Genomic DNA, 19,183 nt, shown 5'->3' on the forward strand with positions numbered 1-19,183 from the left:
TAGGGTTTACTTAAATCAACTGACTTACATTAAAAGTTGGCATCACTGATGTGTCACAGTGGTACCTGAAAGTTATCTGTGGTTTTATAGCAGCACAAATTGGTGAAAGCAAGTCCAAAAAAGATCAAACACAAAGGCCCCAGACTGAATTTACATATGAACAACCCTCAGGTATGTCTTTATCTTACTTTTGGATCATAAAGACCCAGCAGCATGTTAAGTACAGGCATTTTGTTTGCGCAGAGTCTCTGTACCATAGTTTGAGAACACCTGGCAAACAGATTCATCTTGTTTGCACATACAATGTTACGCTGACCAGTCCTGAGCCCTAACAAACCAAACTATACAATCCATAGCCTGCTCCCTGGACTAGTGCCTTAACTGGCTCCTGCCATCCACACAGCAGCTTTAAACCGTCAGGAGGTGATTGCAAGCAAAACAAATTAAGGTGTATGCAGCAGTAAGACGTCCCATGACCCATGTTCCATGAGTCACGTTTTGGAAAAGGCAATACCCTTATTTTTAATAGAGCTGGAGCATTCTTCGTCCAATAGATAACTACTCAGAGCTGCTCTGTATTCCTATCCCACAGCACTGCTCCAGAAGCACCCGCTGCAGCCTCTTTTGGCTTTGCTGTACAGCCGGGGAAAAACTCAGGAAAAGTAGCAGCTTTGCTGAGGGAATGGAATTTACTACTGAGATGTCAAAAACAGACAGAATAAATTAGAAACCATGAGCCTGCAAATTCTAGGGTAAGTTAGGTAGAGAGTAGAGGCAGAGTAAAGGCATGGTTCCATGTTTATGGAGGAAAAAAATAGGTAGGTAGGAAACAGAATACATCTCAAAATAGAAATTGGTTTAGAAAACTTCCATTTTCAGAGAACTTCCCCCTTCCAGCAACCACTTTATATATGAATATATATATACATATACACACACTCTGTAGGAAGCTGCTAGCACTTAGCAAGATCTTAGCTACTATTTTTAGCCTGGTGAAGGCCGAGGGAGAACCACCAGCGAGAACGGGGCACACGCAGAGGCACCGGGAGGTTTGGGGAGCACCGGGGAAGGCCGCTGCTGCCCTGGCTCCCCACAGCGGCGCGCCGCCACCGCCGCTGCCACCAATGGCCCCCGCCTGAGGGAGCACACCGCTCAGAAGTAACGGCAGACCCCCACAAGGGGAACCCAGAGATATCCCACGCAAAACTCACACTTATAAAACAACCCGAAAATTAAAAAACAAACAAACAACCAACAACAAAAAGGAAAGGCCCACGCGTTGGCAGAGGGACGCTACAACCCCCGCTCGGCGGGGCCGGCGCTAACGGCGCTCCTGCGTTTGCGCGGAGGCACGAGCCGGACGAGCCTGCCACACCCGCTCCATCCCTACCGCCGCGTGTCATCGCGCGAGCATGGCTAGCCCCGTTATTTATTTGGCGTCACCCCTGATTGGTCTCTGGGCTGACCAATAGCCCGATAGAGAGGGCACAGCACAGCCAGTAGGAGCAAGGCAGAGGCTGGGTAGGCGGGGCGGGGGAGCTGCGCGGGGTGGCGGCTGCTCTGTGCGCCTCCCCTCGACCCTTCCTACTCATGGCGGGCTGGCCGCTGCCGCCTACCCTCCTCCTTGCCTTCCTGTGTGCCCAGCCGTGCCCCTGCGGCGGGGCTCCAGCCTCCTCCCAGGCCGTGACGGCCCGGCTGGCGGCGAAGTGGCCGGCGACCCCGCTGCTGCTGGAGGCGAGGTGCGTGCAGCCTCCACATCGCCCCGCTGCCTTCCTCGGCGGCGGCGCGGGGCCGTTAGGCCGGGGAAGGGGAGCAGCGGCGACGCCTCCCCCGGCTGTCTCCGGCGGGGCGGGGGAGCCTGACTGAGGGGGCGGGAGGAGGGAGGGGCGCCTTCTCTCCGCTGCGCGGGCGGAGAGGGGAGGTGGGCTGTCAGGAGGGGTGGCTGCCTTTCTCCCTTCCCCTAGCACAGGGTGTTAAACTGCTCCTTCAGTTTAAGGATTAACTGTTTTCTCCCTTTGTAAAACGTTATGGGTAGTGCTGACAGGCTTTGCCACGTTTTAAGTGTGCTCCTTAGCTTGCTTTGTGTTTAACTTAGGCGTTTGCAGGTTAGGTTGAGGAGATGCAATGGGCCAATCTACACAACCCCTACTTTCCACTGGGTAATAGTTTCTCTTCGTCTCATCCCAATTAGTTTACTTTCACTCATGAATGAAATAATTATGGCTAAAGGTATTAGTGAAGCTGTAGTAGTAAAACATGTCTTTTTAAAAAAGGTATTTTTAACTTGTATTGACAATTTCAAAATGGAAAGTGAAAATGTTTTCCAGTATTACATGTTTGTGGCTCCCCTGCCAGTTTGGTTTAAAATTTTTTTTTTTTTTTTTTTTTTTTTTTTTGCTTGTTTTGTGTTTAAACTTACTTGCTGCTGTTTGGAGAACTCCCACGAAAGGGATAATTGCAAGCTTTTGTAATCAAAGGAGTGGCAAAATTCCAAAGTAAAGATTAGAAAACAACACGCTCATGCTAGCAAGTAGATCTTTTTGACAGACATAAAGGGGAAAGAAAAGCAACTAATGTTCCTGTAAGAAAAAACACAAAACTAAAAAGTGTTACTAGTAAATGGAAGAATTGTATTTGAAGTAAAGCAAACCTTACCTTTTATGTTTTCTAAGGATTAACCCATCTTTGGAAGTGTTCCAGAGGTTGGGGACCTCCCCTGCATAGCAAAATAGACATTGTCATCAATAAAAGCCTGTAACTTGATTAAAAACTATAACCTGACAGCGTCTGTGTTCTTACTTGTATATTTAGCCACTGTTAAATAAAGTTTGTGTGCTGACTTGATTTTATTGATAACTGTATATTGGAATACCTGTGGAAAAATAAAGTGAAAAATTGTGTTTGTTTATGTATCAGAGAATAGTCTCCTTGCTTTACAGCTCTGACTGAGTTCAGATTGGTAGTATTTTGTTCAAAATGTCTTTTAACCAAAGGATACCACTGCTCAGTGTTTTATGCTGCAGAGGTGTTAGATGGTCATTCAATAATTAATGCTTGGTTGTTGCTGGGTATTTGTTATTTTAAACAACTGAAGATTTTTACTGCGATACGTCTTTGGACAAAGTCAACCTATGGGCAATTCATTTTTATTTTTAAACAGTGAATTTATTGCAGAAGATGGTAATGAGAAGTTTTGGCAATTCTTGGAAACTGTACGAGAATTAACAGTTTATAAGCAAGGAGGTAAGTTAAACAGCATGCTAGTTTTAATACGTTATCTTGCACTGTATTTAACTTTTAAGTATAAACTAAGACAGTAACTAGTCTTAGTCAGGTAAAGCTTTACTCTTGCACTATTGGTTACTAGGTAGTTTTCTTTGAGAAGGTTGTAGCATATTTTCCCCTGAGAGCTCTTACCTGTAGAGGAGTTCTAAAAGCAAGAAAGACAAGATGGACTGAACTGCTGTTACAATGTGGAACAGAAGTGTAATGATTAAAGATACCTACCTTCTTATGTGGCTCAGCAAGAGCTTATAGCATATTAAGACTTCCTGTTTTGTATAAGATGGATGTTTGTAGGGGAGAGAATCCTACAAATAACTAAAATGAGAATGCTAGCTAAAGGAAAAAATGAAAAGAATGACCAAAAAACATTTAATACTTGTACATGGTGCAGAGACTTTTCCAGCAGCAATACTAGTGTTTTAGGATAAATATTTATCACTGTCAAAATAGGATTAAAAAAACCTTGCATGATTAGACAAGAATATTAAGTGGTTAGAAGTTTGGAGAGAAGAACAAAGCATAAAATCTAACAAATGAAGCATAGAAGTGAGCCACCCCAGCAGATACCTTGGAGAGTAGTTTACTAGAAATGGCCATGGTCATTGGAAAAATTTGGAAGCCTACTAGGCTTTACAACAGATTGGTCAATGTTAGACCTACTTGTTAGGTCAATAGATGAACAAGGTGAAAAAAGCTTCAAAACACAGTAAGGCTGTTTCATTTTGCCTTCTCAGACTAGTACAGCTCTTTAGGCATGAGTGTGAGGACCTAACACTACCACGAGAAGAGACTTCAGGTAAATTGAATGTTGCATTAATAGTCAAAAGCTAACAAACTGTAGAAAGATCGTGCAGGAAATGGCAATGAGATGACAGAAATTAATCCTTATGTGGAAAATGCTGTATATGGGAGGGAGAACTTCAGAAACAACACACTTCCAACCATTGTGACAAGTCAAAAAGACATTGTGGTGTCCATGTGGATAGGTGAGGGAGAATGTTCAATGAGTGCTCAGCAATGCCCAAAGCAGCCAATAAACTTAAAAAATTACTAGGAAAGGAAGAGGGACCTGCATGGTAAACAACATTTTGCTGCTTCTGATTCTGTGATGTGCTCTTGTGTTGAGTAAAGCATGATGTTCTACTTTATTGTCTCCCTCTGTTTTCCTATTCATTGCTTTAGAAAGGATATAGTAGAAGCAGAAGATGTACAAAGAACTGTGATTGTAGTTGTGGGATATCAACTGGAGAAGTTAAAAAAAAAAACAAACCAAAATTACCATGACCTGATGAAAACTGAGGATGGTCTGAGGTCAGAAGTATAAACAAAACCAGCAAGAATCGCTGAAAACAGTAGGCCCAGGTGGCGAATGCTGCTCAGGGCCATTCTGTGTAAGGCCATGAGCACATGGAAGAGGGAGGCAGGTACAGAATTTGACCTGTGGTCAACTGCTAGAAGCATTTGTTGAGGCAAGTATTGTTGACTAATGCTGTTTAAGGTCTTTGTCAATGCACAGGGCAGTGGCGTAGGTTACACCCTCCACAAGGTTGTGAATGACAGAAAACTGGTAGGAGAAGTTGAGAAGCTGGAGGGTAGGGCTGCCATTAGAGGGGCCTTGGTAGGCTGGAGAGATAGGCCAACAGAAACACTGGGAAGCTCAGCAAAGGCCGTTTACAGACTCGCTCATGGGCTGGAATAATCTCGGCAGCAGTGCAACCTGGGCACTGACTGACTAGAAAGTGTTTTTCTGAGAAATAGACTTGGGGATTCTTGTCAACAGTGAGTTGCATTTAATTCTTATGCCTGAGAAGGCCAACTACGTGCTAAGCTGCATCAGCAGGAGTGTAGCCAGCAGGTCAAGAAAAATGATTATTCCACTCTATGTGGCACTTGTAAGACCACCTCTGGAGTGCTGGGCCCAGGTTGGGGCTCCTGGTTAAAAGAAAGACGAGACATGGAGACATAGGGGAAGATCATCACAATGTTTAGGGAACTGGAGGGGACTTCTGAGGAAAGGCTGAGAGAACTGAATTTTATTCAATCTGAAGAAGACAGGAATGAGAAGAAACCTCATAGATTCCTAACCGAAAGGTGTAGAGAAGGTGGAACCAGACCCTTCCTGAATGTGCAGAGTAATATGAAAAAAAGCAATGGGCACAAGTAGAAACATGGAAATTTTGGTTCAATACTAGGGAAAATGTTTCGGCCATAGGGTTGAGTAAACACTGCAACAGGCTGTCCCAGGAGGCTGTAGAATCTTCGTTCTTGGAGATATTCAAAACTCCGCTGCACAAGGCCCTGAGCAGCCTAATCTAGCAGTGAAATTAGATCTCCTCTAAGTAAAAGTTTGGATGAGGTGACCTCCAGAAGTCACTTTTGACTGTTGAATTGAATTCTTTCTTTTTTTTTTTTTTTGTTTTTCCCTCTGAGTGGTTTAGATGCAGCTGGTGTTGCCTTGAGACAAGACTGATGTATTAGGTGATGCGTCAGGGTTTTTTATCAGCCATCTCTTGTCTGCTTGCTTGGACCAACTTTCCAAGGAATTTGAAGCTTCAGTGACATTTGTTATTAGTGACACAGATGTCTGTTGAAATTGGCTGTTAGCCACATACTTTACCTACTTCACCTGGATAAACTCTGTGTGACTGAGAATAAAGGAATTACCAGTAGGATGATATGAATGGCCTATCTTGTTAATGAGGTATTGGATGTTGGTAGTGGGGAACCTTGAGAATGTACTAAAATATTACTTCAATAGTTAAGCATATTAAGCAATTGATGTGTATATTTATCACTATGGCCAAGAAACTCCTATGTTTATAATGCAGGAAAACTTAAAGTTCTGGCACCGAGTCATTTTCCTAAAAGTCAATTCATAGTTTGGGTAGTATTATACAAGCAAACCAATGCTCTTTACGAACAGGATGAGAAGGAAAGATTCTGTTTTAGAGAAAAAGAAAGTTGTTATTTAATGACAAAATCACATCAATATTGATTCTTCCAACTTAAGAGCATCTTACTGAAGTCAACATACTAAGTATGAAAATAGAAATATTATGAGCATCATGTGTATCCATCAATAGTTAAGCCACTTTCAGTAGGGAAGTCTGCATTAGGCATCTACAATAAAATGGTCAGCTAGAGTGAAGAATACCGATACTGACATACTGGAGTGGCACAGTTACTGGGAGATATGTAATAGTATACCTCTGAGAAGTTGGCTCTCTGGGTGGTGTGGAATGGGTTCTGTCTTAGCTGTTGCATGTCAAGACACATTGATGTAGAGGGATGTTCATTATGCATTAAGGCTGAAGTAACAATAACTACTTGAAGAAATTAAAAGATCTGTCCTAAAGGATTGGGTGGGGTGATTGACTTTTCAGTTCTGCTCTAGATGGTATCAAGAGTTGATAGGATGAATAACAGGGAAATAAAAGCATTGTTGTTTTTAAATAGAAACATTTTCATAGAAGGTAAAGAATTACCTTCAAAGATTTGAAACTGAAAAATTTGGTTTATAGAATTGGATGGTAGATTTGTAACCCAACTTACTGTTGAGTATTTCAAAAGAGTCACGAAGTATTAAAGCTAAAAGGCAACTTAAAAAATAAATATGGTGGCTTTTCTTTTTTCTTTGAAATCATCCCTTGGATGATTTCCAATCTATTGCTTATCAGTTCTCAAAACTTGTTATAATAAATTTAGAATAATAAATCAACATCTGTTGTTAACTTGCTCATTTAAAATATTCAGCCTTAGCAAATTAGGTCTAGTAATGGTCTGTTTAGTTGTGATATATGTAGCAACTTAATGGATTTGGTAGAAGCAATGTACATGGAATTTGGTAAGCATTTAGTCTGGTGATGTATTTGTTTTAACATTTTCTTTAATATGAACTCAAATCAACTTGGGCATCACTGGGATTATACTCTATGAAAAACATCAAAAAGTTAATGATGGGACACACTATATTAAATTAGAGTGAGGTCTTCAGGTAGCACAGACAACATTGTTGTCTACTTAATATGTGATATACCTGCCACCAGGCTTGTGGAAGATTTGGAAAAGCAGGGGATGCTATTTTGGGCTGCATGTATGTTATAAAGAAATCAAAGCTGCAAAAATGTCATATTAAAAACAGCACAGTTACAAAACACTGAAGATTGCATTTTAAACTTGCTGCTGCTTTTTTATCTCAAAAGGTTAATTTAGGAGCACAGAGTGAAGGTAAGTAGCCAGTTCCCTGCCGACTAATTGTAACTGGAGTGTCTACTCTCTTCCCAAGTGGTTTGGTTTATATATTGAATTTTCAGCAGCCTCTTAAATATGTATTAAAAATTTAAAAACACATAAACATATTAATAGGGAAACTATTTTCTCTGAAAAAATTAACAGTATATTATGTATAAACAAGTCATGCAAATTGTTTGTTGTAATCTAGAAGACTACACATTATTCACAACTAAATTAGGTAAGTATTTTTTACGTACATATCAACCTTAAAGATTGAAGAGGAATCAGTTTCACAAGCATGGCACTTCTACAATAATCATGCAATAAAATAAAGTATTCCCTGTCCACTGGCATCTTCCTTGAATGTCACAGGGATTTGACTGGCCAGTGATTGCTTGAACTGCTCTTACCTGGGTTCTCTACTTCCCTAGCTCATCTGTAGATACAGATATACACATCTATGCAGCTGGAACAATCTTCATACTCCCATCCCTCAAAATAATGATTCCAGCACTCTGTGTGTGTATGACTAATTATATCCCTTATGTTTATTCTCCCGACCTCCTGTGGGCCACCAGTGTATATTCAGATTGTGCTGTATGTGCATGGGATCTGAGGAGCTGTGATATAGTCCATTACTTTCCTTTTGTGACTGTCTTGGTCGTCTCCCTTTAATTATTTTTAATCTACCTGTGATGTGAGATACTGCTGTAGATTGTGGATAGTAAATATTAATGTTTAAATATGAGCCTGCTTAGCTAGCTGTTGAGTTCTTGATACAATCAATCTAATCAATTTGGCTACAGGAGTTGAGCACGCTATTCTCTGACAAATTTAGGGATCTTTAGAGTGACCTGAATAGCTTTTCAGGTTTTGTTAGCTGCTAGGCTATCACTCTTGGCTAGAATGGAAGTTTACAGATATGTAGCTCATACACATGCATTCATATGTCTGAAATCTGGAGCTGTATCCTATTAACGTTGTCTCAGTTACTTATTTTTAAATCAACTTTGTTAATGAATTTAGTGGTAATATGCTATCATGCAACATTTTATGACCAGAAACATCTGTTTCTCCGTGGTTCCTTGTAACATCCTAGGAAATTTATTACTACTTCTACTCTTGGGCATAGAGTGCAGTGTTAAAATGTGCCTGGAGGGCAAGTAGTTCTCAAGTTTCAAAGAGCAAATACTGTGTGAAAATAATTTGCAAAACTGAAACCATAGTTCTGTATGTAAAAAACTTTAAGAAATGTTTTTGCATTACGTGGGTTGTATAGCATTTGATCTGGATTAATTTATCTTGCTGAAGTTTAAAGTACAGTTGTAGTCTGAATGAAGCCAGCAGTATTAATATAAGTTGAAGTAGTAGGAGTGAATGCATGATTTGATAAGTGTAACCTTGTCAATATGTTATCCAATCATTTTTGAAGGCACATGACAAATTATCTTTTTTTTTTTAAACTTCACTCATTAAAGTCATCATTGTCTTAATCATCTTCCAGAGCAAAAATACCAGCTGTTTTATATACAGCAGTGAAAACATATCTGGAATTCGTAAGCTAAAGAATTTAAAGACTTGTGGTAAAAATATTTCATTGAGGCTGTATCTTTAGAATTGTATATTTAATAACTCGTCATTGTGTTCAATAGGATGTTATTTGGGACTGAGTGGAGGGGTGGAAATTTCAGACTGAATTTTTGTCTTTGTGGTGATAATTTGAAGAAAATTTGGAAGTATAGTTATTGGAAAGATGTTTTAATCTGGAAGTATTTGCCACTTCCAGATTTTTTATATTCGCTGCTTGGAATGTGTGAAGCCAAATTTATCTCATTTGAGTTTTGCCAGGGCTACGTGTAGATTTAGAAAACATAGAATAGATGGGGTTTTCATCCATGGAATTTGATGTTAGACAGTAATCACAGAATCACAGAATCATTAAGGTTGGAAAAGACCTTTTAGATCATCAAGTCCAACCATCAACCCAACACCACCATGCCCACTAAATCATGTCCCGAAGTGCCACGTCCACACATTTTTTGAATACTTTCAGTGATGGTGACTCCACCACCTCCCTGGGCAGCCTGTTCCAATGCTTGACCACCCTCTCGGTAAAGAAATTTTTCCTAATATCCAATCTAAACCTCCCCTGGCGCAACTTGAGGACATTTCCTCTCGTCCTATCGCTAGTTACTTGGGAGAAGAGACCAACACCCATATCGCCACAACCCCCTTTCAGGTAGTTGTAGAGCTGAATCATATGATCATATACAATTTATGGGAAAGCAGCTTTCTGGAAATGCAGGTCATACCCTTTTGTAATCTTAGATTCTTTTTTTTTTTTTTTCCCCCTAGTGAATTACAGCAAACTCAACCTTTCTAAATAATGAGTTTTAAGAAGGAGGAAAAAGCCAAAAGGAGATCCTAGACGCTTTAATAACAAAAGAAGGTTAAGGGGTTGTAAAGAGGAAAGTGAGAGGATATGAAGTGCTTAGTTATGAAAATTGTATACAGAACTGCTGGGAGCAATTAATGGATATTTCCAAAACTATGGCCTGCAGAGCTATTGTATGTGGTCTAATGTTGTGCTGGAACCTGGGCCATGGTGAAGAGAATGGCATTTTGATTGCTGCACTTGTTTGATATGAGTGCTTCTGAGATCTACTGCAGCTGAGGCACGTAAAATCTGGCAGGTTAAATCACGTGAGATGATTTTCACACTATGTAAAAATTTGGTGCCACTTTGGACCCTTAAAGGGGTTTCCTACTGGGACGATCATTCCACTTTCACAGCAAGAGCACCTTTAAGGTTTTGACCTAAGAACACAGAAAAATTCAAGCTGGACAGCTAGAATGGTTCCTCCCTGCAACTCGTTTTCCCTTTGCTGCAAATTTTCACCTTTACAGGAAAGTATTTGAATTAAACAGTGAAAAAGATCTTGAATCACTGCAGTTTCCAGGTAATATCTATCTATGTAAGTAAAATACATGCTGACTATATAGATTGCAGGGGGGGAGGCATAAACTGGCAATTCTGGACTGCTTTACGGATGTTTCAGCTGTCCTGTAGAAGGTCAACCTCTGGGACAGGGATGGTGTACAATGCTTGGTATCGTCACAGCTTTGGTTCTCTGACTCTTAATTTGTTTGTGTTCAACAATATCATATAGTACAATGTATACATGTATAAAATTTTGATGAGTGATATTCCTTAAACAGATACAGGTCTTTTTCACAACTTGAGAAAACAATATTACAACCTCTTTCTAATTAGGCTTCTTTGCCTCACAGTCCAAGGGCAGCATGAGAATATCCATTTGCATATGCTTCTAGAAGAAGAAATGAAGGTTAATTATTTCCAACCAATGTTGTTTATTATCTACTTCTGTCATTCCCAGACACCATCCACCTTCCTTCTTATTTGCAGTCTTAATTTTGGCCTTGAGAAGGCAAGATATGCAGGAAGGGGTGAAGCCACTTCACATGTTGCATCCATTCTCACACTCTTGTTTATCATGTATCTTTAAGGAAGAAATAGGATATGTGAGAGAAGCCCAACGAATGCCACCTTTAGAAGATTTTTATTTAAAGTTGCATGCTTAGAGTGGAAGTGGTGTAGTCACCATCACTGGAAGTATTCAAAATACATGTAGACGTGGCATGTCAGGACATGGTTTAGCAGGCATGGTGGTGGTGGGTTGATGGTTGGACTTGATGATCTTAAAGGTCTTTTCCAACCGTAATGATTCCATGATTCTGTAAAATCATTTGTAAAATAATGCTGGTTGAAAGTAAGTAACCTTCAAGATTTGCTTTAAAAGGCTAGCATAAGTTTAAGAAATAGAAATAAATGAATAAGCTCTATTCCAGACTTTATGGATCTGCAGAGAGACATTATTGTCTTGAGTTCATTTTTATATTGGTGAAAATGATTTAGATGTTAACTAGTGCTATCGCGCTCACTTTTGTTGTATTTACATTACATTAGGCCTTTAGAATTGGTAGTAAAGGAAACAATTATCAGTGGATGGCATTCAAGACTTTTGAACTGCCAAGCAGCACTAACATATTTGCCTATTACGTAGTGCAGGTAGATACGCCACATCATTTATGACGAAACACTAAAAGTTTGTCTCTTTTTCTATTCTTCAACAGATTCAGAGCATTCCTATTACAATTTAATCTTGAAGAAAGCAGGACAATTTTTATCCAATTTGCAAATCAATCTATTGAAATTTGCACTTTCCATACGGGCATATTCTCCAACTGTTCAGATGTTTCAGCAGGTGACTATACTATCTGATATATTTGATACATGATTTTATGTGGTATTTTGGCTGCAGAGTAAAGAATGTTCATTATTACAGTTCAATAAAATACATGCTGACATTATTTGGAATCAAACATGATCCATTTATAAAAGTGATGCTTTATAAGCTGGTTATATTGACAGGAACAAATATTCATATTTAATTGTATGGATAGCATTATTTTCAGGGTAGAATTTTTTGAATTGTTCATTTTTAAAACTCAGATTCTGGTGGTTTTTTGCATTGCTTTAAATAATCCTATGGTAATTCAGACATTCCCAAAGTTGGAAGTTTCCTGTAGCTTCAAGTAATTTACATCTGTTATTTAGTGGACTTCTCATCTCTCATTATTTTAGTATTTGAAAAGTTGAAAGATAGAATAGTCAAATACCTGCTTTGTTAATGAAAAAGAGGACATAAATTCACTGTGCCTCTAGCCTAAAACTGCTCCTCCTCCTTTTAGCAATGCCACCTTCAAAATAAAGTGAGAAATTCATGTTTCTGAAAGGTAATAAGCTGTAATAAAGTTAGGGGGTTTTGCAAGTGTTCTCTGGAGGAATATCATAATCTCAGACTCATATCTTTTAATTTTTATCTTTCGGCTTGTGAATCCAGAGTCATTGACATACAGTCGTATGATTCCCACTTTACATGGGAATAGTTGAATAGAGTTTAAAAAAAAGGTGGGCGTGTGGGAAGGAGAGAGAACAAAAAATTGATGTTAATTATTTGTGATTTATTCATTAGCAGTCAAATCTTTCTACATTAACATGATTGCTGATAGCGACTAAAATTTAAAAAATCTCAGAGTACAGGCTGTGATTTGAGCTTGTGGAGGAGATTTCTGAGCCCTGTCTTTATGGAACATAAATGGACTTGCATTTTCTGCAGTATGACTGCATTTGATATACTACATCTCACAAAGGTTATAAGGTCTTACTCTTCTAATATTTTCCATTACTTTTTTCACATGTACCCAGTTTTGAATGGGCTTAATTAGAAACACAACTGAATGGCAGCTGTTGAGTTATTTTAATCAAAGGGATGTGAGTTTAAGTTGAAGTGCAATCAAAGCATTCTGGTTGAGTATAATTGTTGAAATATTAGATTGCAGCTGATGAACCTCCACCAGAAGGCTGCAGTGCATTTGTGGTTATCCATGAGAAACACACCTGTAAGACTAATGAAATAAAAAAGCTGCTGAAGAAGGCTACTAAGAGGTAAATGTAATGATCTGTTTTAAGAGGAAAAATAGATTACTAAAGAGGAAAATGTATTATTGCATATATACTTGTAGTATTTTGAAATTTTATGTTCTACTTACTTGATAATGCCAAGCACATAAATCCCTGGATATTTAAAGACATACCCATCTGAAATATATGTTATTTTAAAAGAGTTACTTTTGGTTTTGAAGTATTTTAAACGCTTACTGTTATGAGAATTCATCAATTATGAATCAAAGTAGGGTTTTAAAATAAAATCATAGAACTTTGCTGCTCTAACCACATGGATAATTTTGTATTTTTTACATTTATTGGTATGGGGTAGTCAAGTTTAAGTTACAGTGTACTTTCTATACAAATTTACCATTTAATGTGTCTGAGACAGTATTTCTGCTGACAGATCTTTCTATGTAGTTAGTGCTGCTGCATTTGAGGTTTTCTGGATTGTAAGGGCTTGGCACAGGGGTGGAAGAGGAATCCACCTCGGCTGGCAGAACCTTTCCTCATCTTGTGCTAGACTTTGCTCCTATCAAGACTTTCTGCAGGCTTAGTCATGTAGAAACTAGCATCAGTCCAGAATGAATTTGGGCCGTGAAGTAAAATACATAGACCCTATCAAAATAAAAAATAGTAACAACAAAATAATGAAACCAAAATGTTTACTCTCCATTAAAAAAAGTATTAATTTGTATTTTTTCAAGACCTGTATGTAACACCTTTCGTTGTTGTGGGTTTTTTTCCCTGCAATGGTCAAGTTCACCAATAATATATATTAGTGTCCAAACCCTCAACCACTTCATGGAGATATGTAAAGCTGAAAGATGATTTAGTAGGGCATATTTCTTGGATTTTGCTTTCTATCAAATATAAATCGGAAAAAAAACCCTGAAAACCTATGAATTTGTTTCTTTGGGGATGGTTGCTTCTGAAACCAATTTTGAGTTCTACACAAGTGATTTATGGTATTTTCTAAGTCCACTGATAAATTTACAGCCTGTCTTTTACTTATTCAATAGCTGAGGTTTTTGCAAAAACACTTCACTGTCTAGTTTGCAATGTCCCATTTGTAACTATTACATTCTGCCTAACAAATGTCTTTCTTACATAAATTATTTGTACTAAATTTTGGCTTTTAAAATTACGTTGAATTCTTCTGGTCGTATAGTCAGGCATTATGAGACCTTAACATTACATCACAATGTCTGAATATGCTCTTCTTCTAAAGCAGTTAACTGGATTCAGCACATCCTCCTTTCTGGAGATACTATCCCCAAATTTAGACGATTCTGGAAAATCACAATAATAAACAATAGAATCCTGAAGTATTCAGAATTGAAAGACTTAGACTTCCAGAAATCATTAACTTTAAAAACTTACAACAAAACTGAATTTGTTTCTATTAAATTGTTCTTGTATTTTGTATAGTTTTGTGTGTACCAGTCACATTACAACCTTCAGAGCTGCAGGGGCAAAATCTTGATAAATTTCCTTTCCTTCTCCACACCCCAAAAGTAGTTGCATCACTCAAATATTTACAGTTCCTGGAGCTAGACTTTGAGAAAACTATGTTTACCTTCAGGTAATTGGTTCCACTATTTATTTCCAGTTGTACCCTGGGTAGCAGATGCTTTTCACTTGTGCTGAGATGTTTACCATAAGTGATACAGATGGGGTTGTGCTCCTGTTCTTTCTTTTCTATATGGTGAACAAATGATACATGGGATAGTGTGCCATCTCACTGTTGGTTCCTCATAACCAGTCATTCTTTTTCTCTGTGGCTTTTCATAAAAGAGATCTTTTTGGTTTATTGTTTCCTTTTTCATTTCAAACTGTTTTCCTTTGTGTTTCATTTTCTTCTTCTGTCTTCTGTCTGTCATGACTCTTCCACTTAAGCCAGGCCAACTTAAACTAGGCTTTCAGTTGTGGCCTAAAGTTCCCCACATTGGATGAGGACACTAGAAATGTTCTATTTTTAGCAATGATAGTTTCCAATCTCACTGGAAGAGAAAGAAGAGTCTGCAGCATTATTTTGTGCAGATACATCAGCTCATCTTGAGATCCAGGGCGGCTCAGGCACTTTGGACTTAGGAGAGCCCAAATAAGTCTGCATGTCAAAATTAAGGTTTTGCTTCATCTGGTCCTTTATGCAGCATCTACTGTGATTTGGTCTGTTGCATTTTCAGCCATGTTGCAATGGACTGCATGGCTCTAGTTGGAAGTACTTTGTGTGGAGGTGCAATGGTCTGCTCAGGGGTTCTGGATGTGTCAGAGGAAGATCTTCAGTGGTTAAATGGTGGGGACTGCTTATCTTGCTAACTGTCCAAAACACAACACTATGATTTCTGGGGCTATTGCTGCTAAGAGCAGAAGCATTGATGTGAGTCACATTTTGCTCAGAACAATCAGTGCCTTAGAAAGTTTGTCAGTACGCATGTCTGCTGTCTTCTGTCCATCACATTCCTTCTGCACCCCATCTTGGCAACTATCTAGGCAAGTATATAGTTGTCTGTACTACCCTAGTAACTGAATCCAAGTGCTGAACTCCACATCCATGTATTTTTTTCATCTTTTTGTCTGCCCAACTGCTGTTCCTTCCCTTTCAGCTAGCCTTCTCATGAGAATCTCTTATGGCAGGAAATTAATTAGCTTTCAGCTCTATGAGTGAGCAAATCAATTCCTTCTCACTACTATTCAGTGTCAAAGAGAAACAGAGAACAGAGGCTTATATTGGATTTACAAGGGCTGAATGCTTTAATTCTCCAATCCAAGGTCATTATGGTAGCCCTATGCAGTGTTATTTCACTGCAGCACTTAATTTTTTAGTGAAGCGTGTTCATTATAGTATAAAATGCTTCCTTTGAGACTGTCAGTGTTCAAGAAAGTCACGGCAGCACTTGGTACCCACCTTTTGCGAACAGGAGTCATTCTTCTGCTATACCTAGGTGACTAGTTAAAAAAGAGAAGCTCCCTTGGTGTAGGCTTTCAGCTCTCTATAAATGACTGTGGCAGTTTTTTGCTCTCTCTAGATATGAGAAGGAAGTTGCACAAGTCCCATCCCATATGTATGCTTTCATTGGGGAAAATCTGGATCTGTTCTTGAACAGACCTTACTCATTCAAGAGTTGTTTCAGACTCCCTGGTGACATCTGCTTTGTCTGCTGTGTCCTGTGATGACAGTGGGAAAGCTTGCCTGATATTTCTGTGACACATGCACCCAAGTTAATTCTCAAACCAGGCCCCATTTTTGTCTCTGCCTTACAAATGTGGTGTTTGATTGCATACCTACCACGCATGTGGAGTTCTGCTCACACCTTTCCAGTATGGCTTTTCAATGAGCATCTACTACACACTTTTCTGTAGTGTGTGTTGGGTTAGAGTTTCTGTACTTGTCTTGGAGAGATTTGGGGTGAGTTTACTGGTCTTTCAAGTGTGACTATGCAAAGGCAACTTTGAAAAAGAAGTGTGCTCATCAATAATTAGCACCATGAGTATATTAGTCAATCGTATCTTCTGTTACTTTCCATCTTTCCCAGGTTTTATTCAAAAGATGTTTGCAGTCATCTAAGAAATCATTGTAGGTATAGAAAGTGTAACTTTTCTAGTCATGGCTTTCGATGAGGAGGCAGTCAAAATTTGCAAAATTAGCTAAATTAACAGGGCTGGATGGTGTTGAAGAAGTATAACCCCAGTTACTTTCCATGTCTGTTAGCAGCTTTCTCAAACTTTGCTGAATATCTCTCTGCTACTCTGTTACTCACTGATTGCTCTGTACATCTCTAACAGATGTAATGCATCATTTAAATTAAAAGTTTCAAGCTGTAACTGGTTGTTGCACAAAATCTCTGTGCTATGGTTTTCATTTGCTTTGTGCTGTGATTTGATAAAATATATTAAAATTATTTATAGTTGATGATTTTTCAGTTTCTTAGACTTTAATTTGAAAATTTTTTATTCAAAGTTCATTTGTGAGCAATCACGATTATTTTGTGATGATTTTAACATGGCTTGTATACTTCTAGCATATCAGCCCTTACTAGTTTTTTTCAATTATGAAGTAGAAAAACCAACACTGTTTTAATTTCTTTTCTGAATACGTAATATCACTGTTATTTGTTTTTAAAACCAGACCTAGGCCATATCTTCTTAAGGGAGATCACAAATTCCCAGCTCTCAAAGAGGATGGCCCAGTGGTTGTTCTTTATGCAGAAATGGGTACGAAAGACTTCGTCAAATTCCACAAGATTTTATCTGAGAAAGCACAAAAGGAAGAAATTGTTTATGTTCTCCGGCATTATGTTCAGGTATGCAATTCAAATTAACATTGATTCAGTAAACTGTTAGTATTCTGTCTTTATTTTGCTTGCTTTTTGACAAAACACATTTCTACATTTATTTCTGCATTTGCCTAAATCATGTGCAGTATATATTCCAATTTTAAAACTTTTCTAGGTGAAGCGATTAACCTAATACAAACTTTGAAGCTGGGAAAGCATGACAGTATAATCTAATACTGCATGCAAGCACTGTTTGCATCACTGACCTTGAAATATCTCTTTTTTGGTTATATGTCTGGATTTTGTATGTTGTACGAAGATCTTGAGTGAATATTGGTGCAGCAGGCTGAACATATTTGTAACAAGGATTAGAAAAATTGGAAGTAGAATAGAAAATCAAGCTGAAAAATAAGTATAATTGTATATATTCTCAGTATAATCTCATAGGTTCATTGTAGTACAACAGCATGGGTTATTCCAGTCAACATTATTGACCAGTTTTTCGACGCTTGCGTCCCACAGTGTTGGTATTTTAAACATAATGTTTCTGAATGCTTTTCTTAATTTACTCTTCTCCCTGAAACAAAACAACACAAATACCAGTACATGGAACTATATTGTTCCCAGTTTTGGTTATTGGAAGGTTTTTGATAATTTATATTCACAGTACAGCTCTTAAATACGGTGGCTAATACAAGTATAATCTGATGGAGAGGTTGCTGTGATTTATGCAGACCAGGCATTTCAGGGAGATGAGATCCATAGTTTGCGGATGACTTTGAGTTGTTTGCTCACAGTAATGAAACAGAGAATTTGAGGAAACCAGTCTTAAATTCTAAGTTGTGTGGGGTATAGTTTTTACTGAACTTTATGTTCTTTTATGCACTTTTATTTCAAATAAATGCCTACAGTCTCCTTGCTCTGACCAGTTTATGCACCATGGTCCCCCTAAATGCATGTTGTCTTCCTGTGCTTTTTCTCTCTTCAGACTGCTCTTCCCTTTTCTTCCTTCCTCGCAACCTCCATTTTTATTCTTTTTTCCTACTGAGACCGATTCTCCCTCCTTTTTTTACATTAAATGCCAGAAGAGGGAGTATTGAGAGCAGAAGAGGTACAGTCTTTATGCTCTCATCTTTTTTTGCCAGTATCACCGAGACTGCTTATAGAGTGCCATTCTCTCTGCATTGAGATTTGCTTAGAAGACCAACAGAGAAAAACCCCAGCCCTGCTGGGTTTTCTGTTGTGGGCTGGAGGATTCTCAAAACAGAATGATTCTTAGAAATTGCAAGCTAAAACTGAAAGGCTTTCAAGAAATTGCTGCTGTGTATGTGCAAATTGCATTTTGGAAAGGGGATTTTCATACATTTTGGGCAAACTAGGGCAAATTTTCAGAAATAAGTATGCTCTGAGTAATTAGACTATTGAATGTCAAACTTCTGCTCCAAAGTTAGGAATACTTCTTGTTTGTTTTTAAAAGTGGGAACCTGTTTTTAGCAGTGGTACTTTAACACATTTTCTTAATTCTCCCTGCAGAAAGTTATTAACTCTTTTGTCAAAACTTTTTTAAAGAATCAGTCTGATGCAGAAATAGAGAATTTCCTCCTAACATGCTGAAAGGCTGTCAAAATTACAAAGAAATGAATAAGTGTTTATAATGTGAATTGTAAGGCATCAATAACTGTACAGGGTGCTACCAGCTCTGCCTGTTCTAATCCTGCTTCTAATGTGATGTGAAGGGACTAAGATTTCGACACAGCCTTTCTGTGGTCTGCAGGAGATAAAGGAAGTCCTTACTTTCTGTTACACACCTTCTCAATGGACTGTCACTATGCCTTACATGACTCTTGTAACTTGT

General features: G+C 38.5%; 1 protein-coding gene across 2 annotated transcripts in view; it reads left to right on the plus strand.

The window, feature by feature from the left end:
* Nucleotides 1-1,487: 1,487 nt before the first annotated feature.
* Nucleotides 1,488-19,183, plus strand: part of UGGT2 (UDP-glucose glycoprotein glucosyltransferase 2) — a 94,409-nt gene continuing 76,713 nt past the window's right edge. For both annotated transcript variants that reach the window (XM_082001170.1, XM_082001169.1), the window contains exons 1-5: nucleotides 1,488-1,739; nucleotides 3,161-3,243; nucleotides 11,674-11,804; nucleotides 12,936-13,048; nucleotides 17,181-17,355. In XM_082001170.1, the coding sequence (XP_081857296.1) occupies nucleotides 1,591-1,739; nucleotides 3,161-3,243; nucleotides 11,674-11,804; nucleotides 12,936-13,048; nucleotides 17,181-17,355 (651 nt within the window). In that variant the 5' untranslated portion in view covers nucleotides 1,488-1,590. The remainder of the gene's footprint in view (nucleotides 1,740-3,160; nucleotides 3,244-11,673; nucleotides 11,805-12,935; nucleotides 13,049-17,180; nucleotides 17,356-19,183) is intronic.

Source organism: Phaethon aethereus (genome assembly GCF_964289735.1).
Source record: "Phaethon aethereus genome assembly, chromosome: 1".
Lineage (NCBI taxonomy): Eukaryota > Metazoa > Chordata > Aves > Phaethontiformes > Phaethontidae > Phaethon > Phaethon aethereus.